General features: G+C 40.4%; 1 protein-coding gene across 2 annotated transcripts; it reads right to left on the bottom strand.

The window, feature by feature from the left end:
• Positions 1-2,238: 2,238 nt before the first annotated feature.
• LOC117413478 (stromal membrane-associated protein 2-like) lies at positions 2,239-15,915 on the bottom strand. Of its 2 annotated transcripts, none has more exons than XM_058997341.1 (10): positions 15,232-15,915; positions 10,880-11,013; positions 10,426-10,511; positions 9,984-10,062; positions 9,549-9,635; positions 8,905-8,980; positions 8,399-8,508; positions 7,865-8,054; positions 6,941-7,260; positions 2,239-6,266 (listed from the first exon to the last, which is right to left on the bottom strand). In XM_058997341.1, the coding sequence occupies exons 1-10, from the start codon at positions 15,332-15,334 to the stop codon at positions 6,132-6,134; spliced, it is 1,320 nt and encodes a 439-aa protein (XP_058853324.1). In that variant the 5' UTR covers positions 15,335-15,915; the 3' UTR covers positions 2,239-6,131. The 2 variants fall into 2 exon arrangements, with proteins under 2 accessions (XP_058853324.1, XP_033878593.1); XM_034022702.3 differs by lacking the exon at positions 15,232-15,915 and adding an exon at positions 11,149-15,192.
• Between the last annotated feature and the right edge of the window lie 1,606 nt (positions 15,916-17,521).

The raw sequence follows: 17,521 nt of genomic DNA, 5'->3' as shown, positions 1-17,521 counted from the left end.
GTTGAATGTCATTGCTGTTATTCCTTGGTATATATTATACAATGAATGTTAGTTATGAATATTTTTAAATGTGACTTTAATGTAACGAACTTCAGAGTGTTAACATGTGTTCAATATGCTGTATTGCAATGAGAAAGACTACAACTATATCAGTTATTTGTAAAAAAAAAAAATATATATATATATATATATATATATAAATCCCTTTGCAATTGAAGCAGATTTTGAGTGACTGCGTAAAATTGTCTTAATAGAGCACTAGTCCTAATTGATCTTCACATATCTGGTCCTAGTGGATCTGAATTGGGACTGACAAGAGTGGTCTTAATATTGACCCTGGTTGTTACAAGTGGACTGCTAGTAACATTTGCGTCGAACTTAAACGTTTTCTTTTTTTAAGTGTACTATCATTTCAGCAAAGTAAAACTTCTAAGGAACTAAGTCAGCTAGTGCCAGGCTAGTGTCTTCTTCAATGAGGACTCTGGTCGAAATGTTTGTCTACTGGACTATTTGATGGACATTTTGTTTTTCAGTAATGCAAATGCACAAAGAGACAAATGTGATCCCACGCAATCTAATTCAGTGTCGTGAATCACACATTTTAAGAAGGTATGAGGGCTTGTTTCAGTATCAGTGTAGATGCCTTATTGCATTTGGAAGAAGAGTTTCTAATTAATTGTAACTTGTTTTATGTAATATCGTAAAATCTTTCAGATATTTTTTTTATAAACAGTGGCACATTTGTATTTTAAAAAACAAAAACACACGAACACGTTAGATTGAATAAGCTTTTTGTCCAGCACTGGGTTGGAATCAGGTTAATGTTGCAGAGCTCCAGAAAAGCAGCTTCAATGTGTGTAGCAATCCGTAAATGAACATTGGCCTGTTTATTTCTTGCCTGTAAACATGACCTTTAGTTTATTTCTCTCTTGAAAACAGATATCAAGCTTTGTAAATGTAACCGTAATGTGTTTAAAGAGTTGGTGGAGGGTTTATTAAACTGTGAATCTCGCGAAGCAACAGCGTATTGTATCCGGTTTAAAAACATATATTATGAGCACATGAAAAGAGCACAACGTGAATTCCATGGCTAAGGTCACTTCCCCTTTAACTGTGTGGCATGGAGTCAAAGGCTGCCATTCATGAAGCTTTTAATTTTGCGTTGACTTTACAACCTGTTAGTAAAAAAAATATATATATATATTATAATCAGGCCTCTTCTGGAAAACCAGGGGATTTAGTTTTTTTAAGAGCTTTATGAACAGTTGTTAGCTTTATTCTATTTTATATACATTTAGAGTTTTACCTTTGCCTCCGATCCACATGATCCAAATGGGATTTGTACCAATTGCAATGCTCCAGTATCACTGCCTGTATTGTGCATGCTGAGGATTTAATTTTTCCACATTCCTTTTTAAATGTCCCTCTACTGTACATGTGCTCCCACAAAGCTTGGAACAAGTGCCAGAAACAATCAGTTCTCAGTCTGCTTGTTACAATTCTTAACATTCTGATTTATTATTTTTTAATTTCCCCTCATTGCCAAGGCCTGGCCTGTGAGACGAATCTTCTTTGGAGTAGGAGAAGATGAATATTTTTATACCCCCTTCCTTGCCCATGTTGTATCCCCCGCTTGAATAAGAGAAACCACTGTTGTAACGACTGTAACATTTTTCAGAGATGTTTATTAATGGAGCTGTACTTTTATACCTGTGCTATGTAAATGTTTTCTATGTGCAGTATTTGATAATGTAACCTTCTTGTATTTTTGTGGTTTATATGCAGCAGGGTCGACGACTTTAGGATGTACGCAGTTTTGTAAATACACTTGCCAATTTTCAAGTCTCTGCATGCCCTTGGATAGCCAATCAGGACAATTAAAATCTATTTGAAATTGAAACACTTTCCAGGACTTGTTCGTTTTTGAAGGGTAATTAACATACAGCATTATCTCCCTTGCCAGTGCATTGGGTGGGCAAGAGGTACAGTAATACAGTCTGCACATGCTACTGCAATGTATGCCAAGGTCATTATAAACTTAAAAAAAAAACACCCTTTTGTGAAAATATGAGTATCAGCAGACTGTAAAGGATTTCATAGACAGCACAGCATGCATATTTTAAATAGTACAATTATACATGCAGTGACTGAAGGGGATATGCAGCTGAAACTGTTTTAAGTGTTTATTTTTTGTTTTAAAAAAAGAAACAATGGTAACAGAAACACTACTGCACTAGCTTCCATAAAACAATCTTTTATTTGCAGATTTACCACACCTGTAAGCCTTTTCAATAACATCTCATCATACATTACATTGCACATTAAAAGACAATGAGATTGAAAGCAACAAACAGGTATACACTGAAACTTATCCACAAATAAATTATACAGCAATGTACAGTAACATTATAGAAGATAGTTAAAAATATATGTATTTTGGTAAACAGAACAAGTTATATTTTAAAAGTTATAGAGTAAGAATGAAAAACAAGAATAACTGCTGTTTAAAATAAACCAGGATGCCGTGGTTACGAAAACCAGCATCCTTCAAGCCACACGAGTCTCTTTATAGGAATACAGCAGTGTGCAAATGTACTGAAATCAAACCGCTGCAACTGAAAATCCTGGAACACTTAGTCACAAATGGTAAAATGCAGGAGACTTTTCAGAAGTTGTTTAAGATGCCTAATTAAAGCACAAAGTGGTCTAACATTTTCACACGAGTGCCTATAGTTTCTATGTCACCGGTTACTGACTGAAAATTGAAATGCTCACTTCCTGAGGTTTTCATGTAGCTAGGTAGATAAAGGATATAAATGACAAATCTTGAGGCGTTCTAATAACTTAGCACACTACTGAACATTCTGAAAAATCATGCCTAATGCCAAGGAGAGACACAAATTAATGAAACAAATCCAATATTATTTTCTGGTGATGCGGGTCTGGCAAATTGAATGTATTGTAATGAAATTTGAAGACATATAGGTGCTTGCAGTCAGACCGATATCAATGATCCACTCACATTTATTTTTTATGGCAACGCTGTAACATTGCTTGAATGTGGTCTATATTAAGAGTGTGTCTATTGCCTCTTGCTCTTCAATTATATATTCCTTTATACATTCCACTGGCTGTTTTTTTTTTTTTTTTTCAAAATAATAATATTTACACATTTCTCAACATGCAATGCTTGATACAGTTTTCAATTTCCCATTTTAACTTGGTCAAACACCGGCTTTAAAAACCGATGACGTTAACCCTGGCCCACAACTCTTTGCATCGTTTATATACAGGAGGTTTACTGTGGTACGTTCGGCAAGAAATTCACAAGCACTAAACAAAGTTTGAAAAAAAAAACAACAACTTTTTAAACTGCACTTTTACAGCTAATAAAAATGTGCCGGCTGGATTTGGAAAACATTCTTGTTTCGTTCCCCTCTCAGCTCTCCCGTAATGGGTCAGATTTGTGAAGCATTTTGCTCAGTTTCTAAAAGGAGAACACCACCTGGTTAATGTTACAAAGCTAGAAACGAGCTCTAGAGGGTGTTTTAAGGGATCTTAAGTGCACTTAAGTTCTTTCTTACTAGTTTTTGTTAACAGTTTTGTGTTTTCCTAATAGTAAAATCAGAGCAAAATGTATACTGAAAAAAGGAAAAAAAAACCTTTATAAAAACAGTCCTGTATTCTTTAGGTCCCAGCAATCCACAGTACATGCACCTATCCAGCAGGTGAAGTCATAGCATGTTATTTATGAAAATGAGCAAGGAGAGAACAAACTCACATCTAAGCTTAGCTTTTAGCTTTAGAAAAAAAAAAGTTATATTGTACACATACACATTCATAGCAAAAGCATGGAACTGAACCTGCAAAGTTAAAATCCTTCCCCAATGGGTAAGTATACAGATTGGAACAGCACCAGCTGTTACACATAACCTGAACGCCTTCGTCTGAGGTTTAAATGTGATCCCTCCTAAACAACGCTCGATCAAGAGAAAGGAGAAAAGAGGTCACAGGATGTCTCTCTGGCTCAGAATCACAGGAGGGTAAATAGTGTGTGTGAGTGTGTGTGTGTGCGTGTCAGTGTGAGTGTATCAGTAAGTGAGTGCGTACGTACGTGTGTCCGTGTGAGTGAGTGCGTGTGTGTGTCAGTGTGAGTGTGTGCGAGTGAGTGGCCGTGCACGTTTCAAGGACAAAGTAAAAAAAAAAAAAAAAAAAACCCATGTATTTAGTATCCCAAGCTCGCACAGTCTGTATTCTTAGGAGGACGGTATATTCTTGGTATCTAGGCCCTACCACTCAATTTGCCTTCTTATTCCCTCCGGTACAGCATCTGAACTGCCTGGATAGAGCTGCTCCAGTCTGTGAAAAAGCTTTAAAAGAACACTGTTCTGCAACCTCTCAGCTTCTATACACATTTATCAACAGCTAGATCAAGCAGTTTGTAAGCTATCCAGACACAGTACCAAGACATACTGCAAGAGTATAGTTACATGGGGTTTATTCACCACTAAACAGTGCTGAGACTTATACCTCACAGACATGAAACCAGCAGGACTAGAGAAGAAAGAATCAGTATTCCATTTGAGCATCCGTTTAGCTGTTATTTAATGCCTTGCACAGCACAGTTATAAAAAAAACTACAATCAAGCAAATACTAAAATCACACACTGAAGTGCAAAAATGTCATATTCAAACTTTTTTTTTTTGTGACCTGGAATTTTTTTCTTGAAACGATGGGTCTGAGAATGACTTTGGTTGAGATGATAAAAGACCTCATTAAGAAGAACCTATTTTTTTGTGTACAATCAGACTGGAGGTGCCTGCAAGGCTAAGCTACAAGTCTATGATATAATTATTTGCTAATACTACAAATACGACAGGACACCTATTGTGACTAAAGGCGCTTCATATTATATTTTAGATTAGAGAGCGCAATATGCAAAATACTGATTTGTGTTGATAACTGCCTAAAACTCTAGAACAAGGATAGGCAACATTCTAGTCCAGGTCTTTGTTCCAAAACATCGAACCAATTAAACCTGCAGGAATGGAGTTACATAACTTTACTCTAGAATCCCAGTACCGCATTGGGCAGTACCAACAGATCAACTAAAAGATTATCAGAGCGAAGCAATTTACGAGAAATTCGAACACAGTGATCCTTCGTAGCAGTGCCTTTTCATCAAAGGAGCCCCATACATTTGTTGTATTTATAAGGCTCCTGAAAGTCTTTGGTTTCCTATTATTATTGTTATTATTATATACATCTTTTTTTTTTTAATTTGACATATGAGAGCTTGTAACTTCTAAAGTACTGAATGATGAAGTTCATGTGCGTCTAAACTCGCAGTAAAGACTGAAACTGCCATGCAAATGCGTCTTATTCCCATTCCTGGGCAGTGCATGCCAGTGAACACTAACTAGACCTAAACCTAAAGCAAGATGTTGTTTTTTATATAAGTTAACAATATCAAATATTATGTTACAGCTACTGCTGCTAATTATATTTCCTACATTAGTAACTCTTTATTAATTTGTCTCCCAAAACCATACTGCAATACTATATTCAATGTACATTTTTACTTTTAACAACATAGTTGTTCTACTGGCAGATGAAAAAAAGTTTTAAAAAAACCCACTTAAGCAATAAAAATAAAATACAATTAGAACAATCTGTACTTTGGAGCCAACACAATTAAGAAGTGCTGTATTAGCTATACCCTGCCCTTGATATGTAATCGCATCCTACTGAAAGCAAAGCGGATTTCAACTATTCTAAATAAAACAAACCATAATGACTCCACTCTAATGTCCGTTTGATTTAGTGGTCTGAGCTTGTGATACTTCCACTATAAAAAGCATCATATTTTCCGGCATGTTGGGGTGTGTGGGCTTGGCAGGCTCCAGTTCCTCTTAAAGAGGTTCTTCTTAAAGAGGTTCTCACTGTGGATCGACACGATCTCGAAAGGCAAGAATGGATTCTGTTGTATGAAAAAGTGGCTGAGCTGCACCTCCCACCCCCCTCCCTTTCCGCTCCCCTCCCCGGATAATCTGACGAAGCGTAAGTAATAAAGATTTGCACCCCTCCCTCTCTCTCTCTCTTCTGTCGCGGGCGGGGTCTTGTGTGTTCATCATTTCCACACGTGCGTGCCGAGAGACTGGCTGCTCCCCTGCGCTGTCCCTCCGCCCATGGGCTGCCCGTATTGCCCGTATCCCATCATCCCGTTGGCGCCGTAAAAGTTAACCCCCGCCATATGCTGTGTCATCTTAAAAAGAAAAAATGGGGGGGGGGGGACTTTATTAAACTTGAGGACAGAACAGAATTAAAAAAGAAGCCTTTCATCCTGTTATCTACAACAATTTAAACTCCCAGTTAAATCTATATTTGTATTTTAATTCATAAATGAGATTACACTGCAGCAGTGCTTGCTTTGCTTTGATTTGCCCGTGGCTCTGCTGTGTAGAACTATTCCCTTGGTAACCCAACCCTCCTACTTGATTTCATCACATAAAAAAAAAACTTGTCATGTGAAACCCTTATTAAAAATATAGTACCCCATACAAAGAAGTCTTTAAATAGCAACCCTTTACTGCTGAGGACATGTTCCCATGCCTAATTAATGCCAAATTTATCAATGTCAAATATATTGGATACTGGGCAGCAAAGGGTTAAAATCCCACATAGGAAATATCAGTTCTCTATTTTTAAATAAACTTACATTTTGAAAATAAATCCTCCTTCAAAGAGATCCTTTACACACAACTGCTGCTGGAAGTAGTTGTGATCGCTACATATACAGAGGCAGGCAAGCTTATTGTCCTCCTACTTCTAAAACATCCCTTCGGTGAACGCAAACAAGCTTGACTATAAAGGTCTGCTTTCTTTCTGATGAAGCAGCTCATTTCGGTGGACTATGACCTCCCTGTTTGCTGTGCCCACCTGCGTGATGTTCCACTGGAGCTGCTGTGCCTGCTGCACCCCGTAGACAGGCTGTGGAACGGCCGCCAGTCCTCCCACCATAGCGTGCTGCTGTCCCATCATGCCGCTGGGGACGCCCATGACGGCAGCCTGCATGCCGCCCATGAACCCGCCTCCTGGCATCCCCATCTGTGCCACCATGCCCGGAGCGGCCGGCTGCCCCATCATGCCCACCGGCGGTGCCATCATCCCCCCAATCATGGTGGCCGCCGTGGGCAGGGCGGGGTACTGAGGGTATCCCGCATGGTAGCCCAACTGAGCCGGGGCCATGTACATGCCACCTGGGGAGACACAAGGCAGAGCAGACCGCTAACCACCGTGAAGCAGGACGAGGAGTCGGGGAGCGTTTGTAACAGATCAGAAAAGTCACGGTATGAAGTCCTTCGTCACGTTTTGCAGGGAAGGAATATTGGAAATGAAATAAATCAGCTTACACTGCACGCTTACTGCTGTGTAAACACCTGCCATGAAGTAAAGGCAGATTTCCAGGAGCAGTACAGTTATTTTTAAGTGCCTAAAGGGTTGATCTTAATAGCTCCCAGTAACTTACACATTATTACATTCCAGATAATGACTGTAATAAAATACCTCGTTTCCACACTCTTATGCACAAAGACTGTACCAATTACTAATAACTGCAAGATATTGATATATGGGGGGCAGTTTGGCACTGTGGTTAGAGGAAGGAGATCCCGGATGTGCATCCAGTCTCTGACTGTGTCTCTTTAGGGCCAGTCATTTAAGCATCCTTGAGCTGGTAAAACCTGTTAGAAACAGGGCCACACACTCAGACACAGTCACGGTCACGGTCACACTCAGCTACAGACACAGTAACACACTGCAATCCAAATGCTCGGTCTGTGGGCCTCGCAGTGAATGGCTGACCTTGAGCTGGGATCTGTTGTATCTGCTGCATCTGCGCAGTCTGGGAGCCATACAGCGACAGGATGGAGTCCTTTGACAGCTGTTTCTTCCCAGAATCCTCTGGTTTAGCCCCCTGCTCAGAGAACAGGTGGAGGTTTTCAGCCACGGAGCTGGCGTTGCTCCTGGAAGGCATGGAACTTGCGGGCGATGACTAAGACAGGGTTAGAAAGTACGGTCACTGATGCATCAATTCACACTAAACAAGGTCGGGATAATTATTCACTGTGAGAATTGAGTTAGCACAGTGGCCAAATGTAAAAATCTATAACATTGCTTTTGACTAAGTGGATTTCTGTTAAAATTACATAAAAAACGGCTGCATTTAAAAGATATCCGAGCATAAATCTATCGACATACATATCAATTGAATAGACTCCTCCCCCCTGTCAGGGCGTCTAAGCACCCCATAAAACGCCCCAGTGACACCACTGCATGTGTTCCCAGCTAAGTTTTACAGTGTGGGAGTTCTCTCTGGTCCAGGGTTTTATTTCTCACCCTGCTGCTGTCCAAGCAGGGAGCTGCCATGGATCCAAAGAAGTCCAAGTTATTGCTCAGTTCAGTGCTCGACTTTCCCTTGGGAATGTGACTGCCAGAAGCAGGGGCATCTGAAGGGAGGAAGAGAGGAGTCAATCCGGATAGGAAAAACAAAAACAAAGAGTGACTGAAGGAAAACACTCTCTCCATATCACTATAAAACACAGATAGATGAAGAACTTAACCAACACAGAAAAAAATATATATCTTAATCAGCACACAGTACAGCATGGACGGCAGTCTCTGTGTGACAGAGAGGTGCAGCGGGGCGTGGGGGGGTTCAGACGGCAGTCTCTGTGTGACAGAGAGGTGCAGCGGGGGGGGTTCAGGGTGGGGGGTTCAGGTCAGGATAGAGCTATGTGGGGGGGCGGGGGCTCTCAGAATGCCTGACTAATTGTCCTTTACCTTTCATTAGCATTAAATTCATTAATAAGATCAAAAAGCAAAGGGAAGGTATCAATAGTTACCCATGCCCAAGAGATCAATGACGGGTTCTGCTGCTTTGGTCGGGCTGGTCTTAAACTGCTGGGATTCGTCTCTCTTCTGGAGATGAAAAAGATACATGAAGTCACAGGCACTTGCTGAAGGGCTTAATCTAACGTTGAAGGTGTATAAGAAGTAACATCCATTTCCCACAGCAGTGATATAAAAGCACATTAGAGTTGTCTGTAACGGTTCTGAAGCCTTCAAAGCAAAGCATGTTCCTGTACAGCTGTTTCTGAGACGCCACACTGATGGGGTTGGGAGGTGGGAGCAGTGAAAATAACACGAAAGGTATCGAGAGCAGGAGGAAAATTAAAACAGGATTGTTTGATGGAAAATAAGCAGTTTTAAGATTAAACAAAGTAAACATGTTCAGAGGCAAAAATGACCAGTTATATACGTTACATTTCCCCAAGAGTTATACAGTTCCATTTTCAGCAAATTCTAAAAAAATATGGGAATATCAATCTGAATTGTTTAAGATTGGAGAACGTACAGCAAACTCCACGCTCAGCACTAATATCTTGGACACAGAGTGTGTTGATACAAAGGACTCTTTACAAACACGTCCATTAGCTTCCATAGCAACACACCCAGACTCAGACGCCAGCGTTGAAAGAAAACCCACCAGTTTCACTTTCTCGAAAATAATTGGCTCCATCTTCTTCTCTTTGACAGGCTCGCTGCCTTTCTTCCAAGCCTCGTCCTTTTCTCTCTGCAATAACATAACAGCCTCAGAATAGGCACAGCCAGCTACCATTCAGCTGCTTTCTCTCGAGGGGGGCTTAATGAATAAATGAATAAACTGCTTGCGTGTACCATCAAACTTATCCGCACTGCAAGCGCCTTCCCAAGAAACAAGAATACATTAACATGACCATCAAACTACAGCTAGGACGGAAACGTTGCTGTTTGATGCATACTGTACAGCTATCTACAGTTGCTACTTACTGTACAGTAGCATACGCTTGCAGTCAGTACATGTCCTGTTACAGACTTCATTGTGGAACTTAAAACATAAATAATAAACTATAAGGAGGAAGTACAACCAAGGGGAGCTCACCCTGAAGGCAGCGATGTCGATACTCTTATCCATGTATTTCTTTTTTTCATACTTGTCCCGTATGAAAACCTCCACAGATCTGCACGGCTTTAATTAAGGCTGATTAATTGGTATTGGATACAATACAAACCACTGCGTTACAATCAGTACGCAATAAGAGGTTCCACTGCTAGAACGCCGAGTTTCTCAGGTTCCATTGCTAGAACACTGTGTTTCTCAGGTTCCATTGCTAGAACACCGAGTTTCTCAGGTTCCATTGCTAGAACACCGTGTTTCTCAGGTTCCATTGCTAGAACACCGTGTTTCTCAGGTTCCATTGCTAGAACACCGTGTTTCTCAGGTTCCATTGTTAGAACACTGAGCCCGGAATACTTAAACCTACAAGAATGTGAGCTGGAAAGAGGCACCCACACCCCCAGTGGTACCAGTTTGTGAAGGATACTGGTCTGCCTGCGGCCATCGGAAGTTCTGTGGGATGTAACCCTCGTAAAGCCGCTTCGCTTTGGCGTTGCCCATTTCCTGGATGCACTGCAAAGCAACAAGATCACACACAAAAAAAAGGTATATAAACATTATATACATATCATTTTCCTAACCAGTGGGAAAGCCACAGAAATTGCAACGCTCTCAGTGAAACTCCCCATAGCGAACCACTCAGGGGACCCAACATAGTGAATATTAAGATATTACCTCCATCAGCTAGTTCAGGCTTTCTATAATTAAATTAAATAAGCTGCCACAAATGTACCGGCCCTTCTCAGTCCCCTTGAGGACTCTTTATTTCTGTTGAACTGTTGCTGCTTCAGCAGACCAGGCAGTGTTACAGCAGTTTCACCCTGCAAACCACACTGTGAGCCACTCAGGGAACCCAACATAACAGTATTAAGCCACCACACCTGTATCTGTTCTTGCGTCCATTGGTCCAGATTGACAGACTTGACTCTGGAGATGTGAACTCCCAGGTTCCGATGGATCCCAGCACAGCGAATGCAGATGAAGATACCAAGGTTCCACGACGCCCATCTTGGACCTACAGATAAAAACAAGCAAACACACCGATGCTTAACCCACACTGGGTGCTTGTGCTTATATATTATTAGTTGCTTTCAGCTGTTGAATTCTTTGTGCTCAAATGCGAAACATGACCATCAACGCATTGCCTCACCTCTTGAAAAACCTCAGCCTCCAGGAAATGCTCTGTGACTCACAGTGACTACAGCACACCGGTCATGACACACAACCACCATTAGATGGTGCATATCTTGTATTGTCACGGCATTATCGTATCACTTAATGTGCTGTAGCTGATTGTTCACAGTGGCAAACTGGAAAGGGTGAAACGGCTATGCAGTCTTATTGACTTCCCTGTATTGCTTCCATATGTCGTAGAGTTACAAATACTGTATCAATGTGAATTATGTGATGTAGATATATTATTACTATTCAAATTAGTACTGGGACAAATAGTTGCATATTCTTCTCCATACAGAGCAGTCAATTAACTACTGTGACTCCACACTACTGCACATTACAATGAGGGAGCAATGCATACTGTACTGGGAGATCAAACGGTACCATACAGGACTGATGCTTAAACAGAACAGAATCATCTGTTCGCTTTGTCACCGTTCGCTTGAAGGCTTTTGAATTATCTCCCACTGATGTTAAATTATCACTGGTCTCTGATGATTAAAAATAAATAAATAAATCATGACTGGATAACCGCAGGAGAGAAGAAACTACATCAGCAAGCAAAACACAAAGCATTGCAGCTAATGAAGGCACATCCTTTACATACCAACAGGAATGCCCTGCAGATCACAGCTGGAAAGATCAGGATATAATCAAGATATAATCACAATATGATACCGTATAATTATGCATAGACTAACCTTCAAATTAATGTTCTTCCAGTACTGATGGGAAATTAGGGCTGTATGCTATATGAGCTACTATCCTTAATACTAGAAGTTAATATGTTACGTATAGGGTGTCTCTGACTGTTTAGGCGTTAATTTCTGTTATAAGAGACACACGACTAATTATTAATAACAAAAATGAAGACAGTAGACAAGAAAGCAGCCCAAGCTCTGCTAAGCTCCACTAAGGTTACTTGTATAGCCCTTAGAATTTCGGATGATGTGGGCTACCCCATTGTGGAGACTCCAAATATCAAGCATACTGGAGAAGGTTGCGACGACTCCCTGCTGAATCAAATAGAGCAATCGTGCAGTGAAAGAAATATCTGTTTTTGGACAAAGAGATGGGCTGGTTTTGATGAATTATCCCTTCAGAAAGGAAACAATCGCAAGTACAAACAATGACTGCCCTCGCTGGGTAACGCCTGGACCAAACTCAGCTGGCAGGAGCCCTGCGGCTGGAGTGAAGCTTTGTAAAAGTGAACTGGCTCTTAATAATCCCATCATGGTGTTAGAGCTTTAAACTAAGCAGAGCTGCAGGAGGCAGAGGTTGAGGGCACAGGTGGAGAACGTGGCACTTAAAGAGATGCAGTGCTGTATATATACAGAATATTGCTTCATCTTTGGCTGAATGGGTGGGTGCTTGTTTCCCGTACAGTTAAAGCTACAGTACCTGTTGGGAATGTAAACTTACCAGTCTGCTTAGAGAATGCACAGCTTAGTGCGAGACATTCATTGAATAATACAGAAAATCTGGCATATGGGCAGACGGTTCAGTATGTGACATATAGTGTTGTGGTCTTAACCCGTCTAGCACCTCTCAGTTTTGGGGTTGATAGGTCAATGGTTGGGCTCAGGGTTCACACAGTACAGTATGTGGTGCAGTACGACTAGACCCATTCCCTCGCTTCTTCACACCGTACAGGGCAGAGGTCTGTTTGGATTTCTGTGACTATGAAGAGATGATCTGGCTTTTTGTTGCTCAAGTCTCCTGATTGCAAAACTGACAACTAATCTACAAAGAATACAAACTTCCCTTTCTGGAACACAGTATAGACAAGGCAACACACCCAAACCAATCTGTCCCCTAACTATCTTAAAACAGGACTCCCCTACAGGCCAATCTGAATGGAATGAAAACGAAATTAAAAAACAGACCGACATCATTCTTCGGCTACAGTCAGTTGCCGTGGTTAAATAGATATAATTCTGCTTCACCGTACTGTGCTTGCTCAACATAAAGCTGTACTGTAAGGATTGTGTTCATTTCTTTTTAATGTGCTTGTAAACACTGTTCCGTCTGTTACTGGGTTAAGACTTTTACAAGCTCGAGAGCAATACTAATTTAATTTCACACACAGGCCTGCCACTAAAGCCCACCCCTGGAGTGCAGGCTCACACAAGATAGGAGAGCAAGCTTATCAGACCGCAACATGAAGATACTGTACCAACAAGCTCAAACCCATCTGTGTGGAAGAGCGACACATGGTCATCAACCATTCAAACGTCAGGCTTTGTTTAAGCAAAGATAACAGTGCTGGCAGACATCACAACGTTGCTTACCATACTCTACAGTAGACTACTGTTTAGAATCAGTTTCAGAGATGGGAATAGGACTCCCATTGCATAGCCATTTGATCCATTCCTGTTTTAACTTGGAGTTTAATAAGACACGCCAGAGCTTGTTATAGATACACTGTGGCTAATCAAGTACATATTAAAACCTGGAATGGGTGAAACTGCTATGCAGTAAGAGTCTTATTTCCAGGCCTGATTTTTTTTGCACAGCCAGAGCTGCTGCTATGGAAAGTCATTTTATAATTTATATTTTAGTCCACATGTTGAGGACAACTTTAACATTATTTACTGTCCCCTTCTGAGTGCTTCTTATTGGAAAAAAATTGTTTTAGAAAACTTAGTTCTAAAGGTCACAGTTACCTAAACACCCTGAATAGCTTGTGCTATTGGAACCAGGTTCCATTACAACTGGATCGATGGCTCTCTATAAATAACTAGAACTGCAATGTGACGCACACACACAGGCCAGAGTAACAAAGGTCTGCCAATATATTTCAGAGCCTGTGGAATGACGAACACAACTTTCACAATGCAGGTGTGTCCAAACAGGTTCCATCACAATGAGGAAACAGACAGAGAAGGTCGTCTGAAAACGCTGGCGACAAAAAGGACATTTTACACTGAAAAATCCAGTACCCAGGCATCTTACCACAGTACATTTCCATGTGTGGTCTCGAAAAGTGAACCAACCCTACCTAACCGTGCTCTTTATCTAGCCCCTTTGTTTACCGAAAACAATTTTAATAATGTCACTTATTATGAGTGTAGTAGCTTTCTGCTGCGTGCACTTTATCACAAAGCAGACATGGTTGGCAATCTGGTTTGTTTACACCCCCCAAATCTGCACTGCAGTTTCATCCATTCCTGGTTTTACTGTGAGTTTAATAAGACTCACCTGAGCTTGTTACAGTACCTATGCACTGTGACAAATCAAGTTGGTAGTAAAATCTGTAATGGGTGAAACAACTGCTATACAATAGGAGCCTTATTTCCATCCCTGATTACAGGAGTCACTTAGCTATTAGGAGTCGTTCGCCTGTACTGTACTTCACAATGCAATTTGCAAAGAGTTTCATTTAGTTTTGTAGAGTACAGATGTAAACTACTGCCTCGGGACACTTCCCTCCAGACACCTGTCATGCAAAGTCCCCTCATTGTTGACTTTATCACTGAATGCAGAACCTGGCATGGGAAAAATAATACATTTAGACCATGAATACATGCAACCTCTACAGGTCCAGCACAGCAGTACTGCAGCAAAATCGGCATGCTAACCAAGCTAAGAAAACCTAGATGATTCCAGTGTGAACACGGACACAATCTATATTTACTGTAAACTCTGGACTGATAAACATAAACACGAAGTTGGTCGGGTTTAGTTTGAATTACAAGAACCACGCACTGCAGTCTAGTAGCGCATTACATTGTAGTGGATCCCCTGGCCTCGAGTTAAACAGAGACTGGCTTTATCATTTTCTCTGCTTTACACTCAGTGGTGTGTCTGAGTCGATGCCTGAACTTGACATTGTTGTCTTTGGTTGAAAAGAAAAAAAAAAACACCTTCCGACACTATATAAAAAACGTGGGTTTAGAAGGGGAACATCGGTGTCCTAAAACAGGCACATCTGTAACAGACTACGATGATTAGCTTATGCAACCTTCATTTCAAGTCTCGTCTTTGATGGGAAAAAAAGCAAAAACTACGAGCTAGTCACAGTATACTATTTGCTCATTTGCAGCAATAGTCCTACCTTTCGCCCGGCAGTCGGCGCAGAATTTATTTGCCTCCTCCTGTAGCAGAGTCATGAGCATCGCCTGGTACCTGTCAACATCCTTCACAGTTTTACCTGTCATTGCCTTTATCAGTAAATTAGCTGGCTCCCAGGCTTTTACCCTTCAAACGTGTTTATTTCGAATTAAACTTCGCCCCCACACAGTATGAAATGTCTTCCTTCCTCTTTTTTTTAACAAATCGCTCCACTCAGACTAAGAAGATTACCGGTTAAAAGTATGATCTCAATTTCCATATACAGGTCGTGATTACTGGCTTTTAAAGAACATTTTATTTCCAACACGTTTTTTGTTTTAATTGATGGTTATTATTTGCACTATTGTGTATCCGCCCGGTTAAGTAACCTACTCTCTGCTATCATACTGGCTGCCGAGTGCACGTCTAATCTGAATACAGTACTTCAACCGCTTCTTCCTGTTTCCGTTCATTTTTTTCTTCTTCTTTTCAATCGTGCAGCTTCGCCTTCCTTCTCTTTTCGTTGCTTCCTGATAAACATGTGTTCCTCTAAGGCTTCCGTACTACCCTGTCACTGCGGCGGCCAATCTGTGAAAGTGGGTTAAATTGAACATGACTGAAAAGCGTGAATTTGCAGGGTTGTGAGTTTACAGGTATATTTCTATGTACGAACAAACGGTATTAGCAAAACAATTCTTTTTTGAGGTTAGTGTTGGTATATAAAAAAATACATCAACTGGGAAAAAATAAATGTAGGCTTAATTTAGTACATTATTATTATTTTATTACGACGATAAATTATGTACTGTCTATATCTGTGTGTTGAATTATAACGAGCTCCACCCGTGTCTCTGTGAAACAGGTTTAATATGTTAACTTGTGGAAGAAAGAAGGCAAGCGAGGAGGCATTTAGAATATTGTCTTCCAAGGATTACGACGAACAGAGCTCGTTAAACGAATGGACCCGGTGTACTTGTTTATTTATTAGTCAGTGCAACGGTTGTGTTTGAATTCCGGATTTATAATGAAAAATGACCGGCCGGTGTTACCTAGAATTCAGTGCCTCATGGAAATCCGTTTCCCCTGTTATATATATTACTGCATGCAATCAGGTGGTCTGGCGATTCGTCTAACGCACTTTTGACAAGGTTTGTTTTGGCCAAATACCGAAGTGAACAGTTTTTTTTTCTAAGGTTAGGTTAAGGGTGAAGGGTAGTCCTATATTCACCCGATTACGCGACAATTACTGGCAGAGGAAGCTGATTTCAATGGGGTAACAGAGTTCCGGATCCGCTTGTGGCGTTTGTTTACTTGTGGTGTCGTGGGTTCCCTTTTCAGAGATTGCACACTTCTGGAGTTGAGAATCGCGGATTGAGATATATATTATAAACTGCTGGCTTCCATAGGACAATCTGTAGTTAGAATATTGAGAAACATGTTTGTTTGTTTATTTATTTATTTATTTATTTATCTATATCTATCTATCTATCTAATACCTTTCAATACTAAACTCACAGGACCAATATGTCATGTTAAAAAACAGTAGGCCTAATATTATCATGAAAACTTTTTAAAACAAATAAAAAAAGATATACTTATTTTTGTCAACATTGGCTTCTAAGTAAAGGGTTAAAATCGATCAATTGCATCAGTCACTTACTGTGGTTATCCTAGGATTCTCCCTCGAAATAATGATAGGTAGCTGATGCAATCCAGGGTTATTCCCCAGTGCTGTAAAATGCTCTAAAATACCAGCTGTGTCCTATTCTGACTGGCTATAGGGATGAGAGATAAGGACTACTAGACATCTGGCTGTGGAAAATCTTAAAAACAAATACCACTGAATTTTCTTAATATTAAACAGATTGTGATTGGATTATTTTGTCTATATTATAAAAGACTATAGGAAACAAATGTAACTTAGTTTTTTGCCTTCAGACTGGGTTTCATGACCCAATATTCAAAATATCAAGCCCAGGTAGTACTGTACTTCCTGGAGTAATGTTTTAAAAGGCATTGTTTGATCACATGCTGGTGTCATCTCCTTTGAAATGTCTGCACAATGTTTGTGGGCAGTGGCGATTGACACACAGTTCAGCTGTGCATGAGAAATTCCTCTAAAGGAGGGACAACTCCTTACTAAGCGGTGTGTTATTTTATTATTATTATTTTTTTTGTTCTTAGGAAACATTTGAAATGTATTTGTTTACGACTGTAAGTCGCCCTGGATAAGGGCGTCTGCTAAGAAATAAATAATAATAACAACATTTGACATCAGATGTTAATCTACTGAG

Source organism: Acipenser ruthenus, chromosome 23 (assembly GCF_902713425.1).
Source record: "Acipenser ruthenus chromosome 23, fAciRut3.2 maternal haplotype, whole genome shotgun sequence".
In the NCBI taxonomy this organism is placed as follows: domain Eukaryota; kingdom Metazoa; phylum Chordata; class Actinopteri; order Acipenseriformes; family Acipenseridae; genus Acipenser; species Acipenser ruthenus.
The sequence above is the reverse complement of the archived record's forward strand: the minus strand, read 5'-3'. Positions and strand labels throughout refer to the sequence as shown.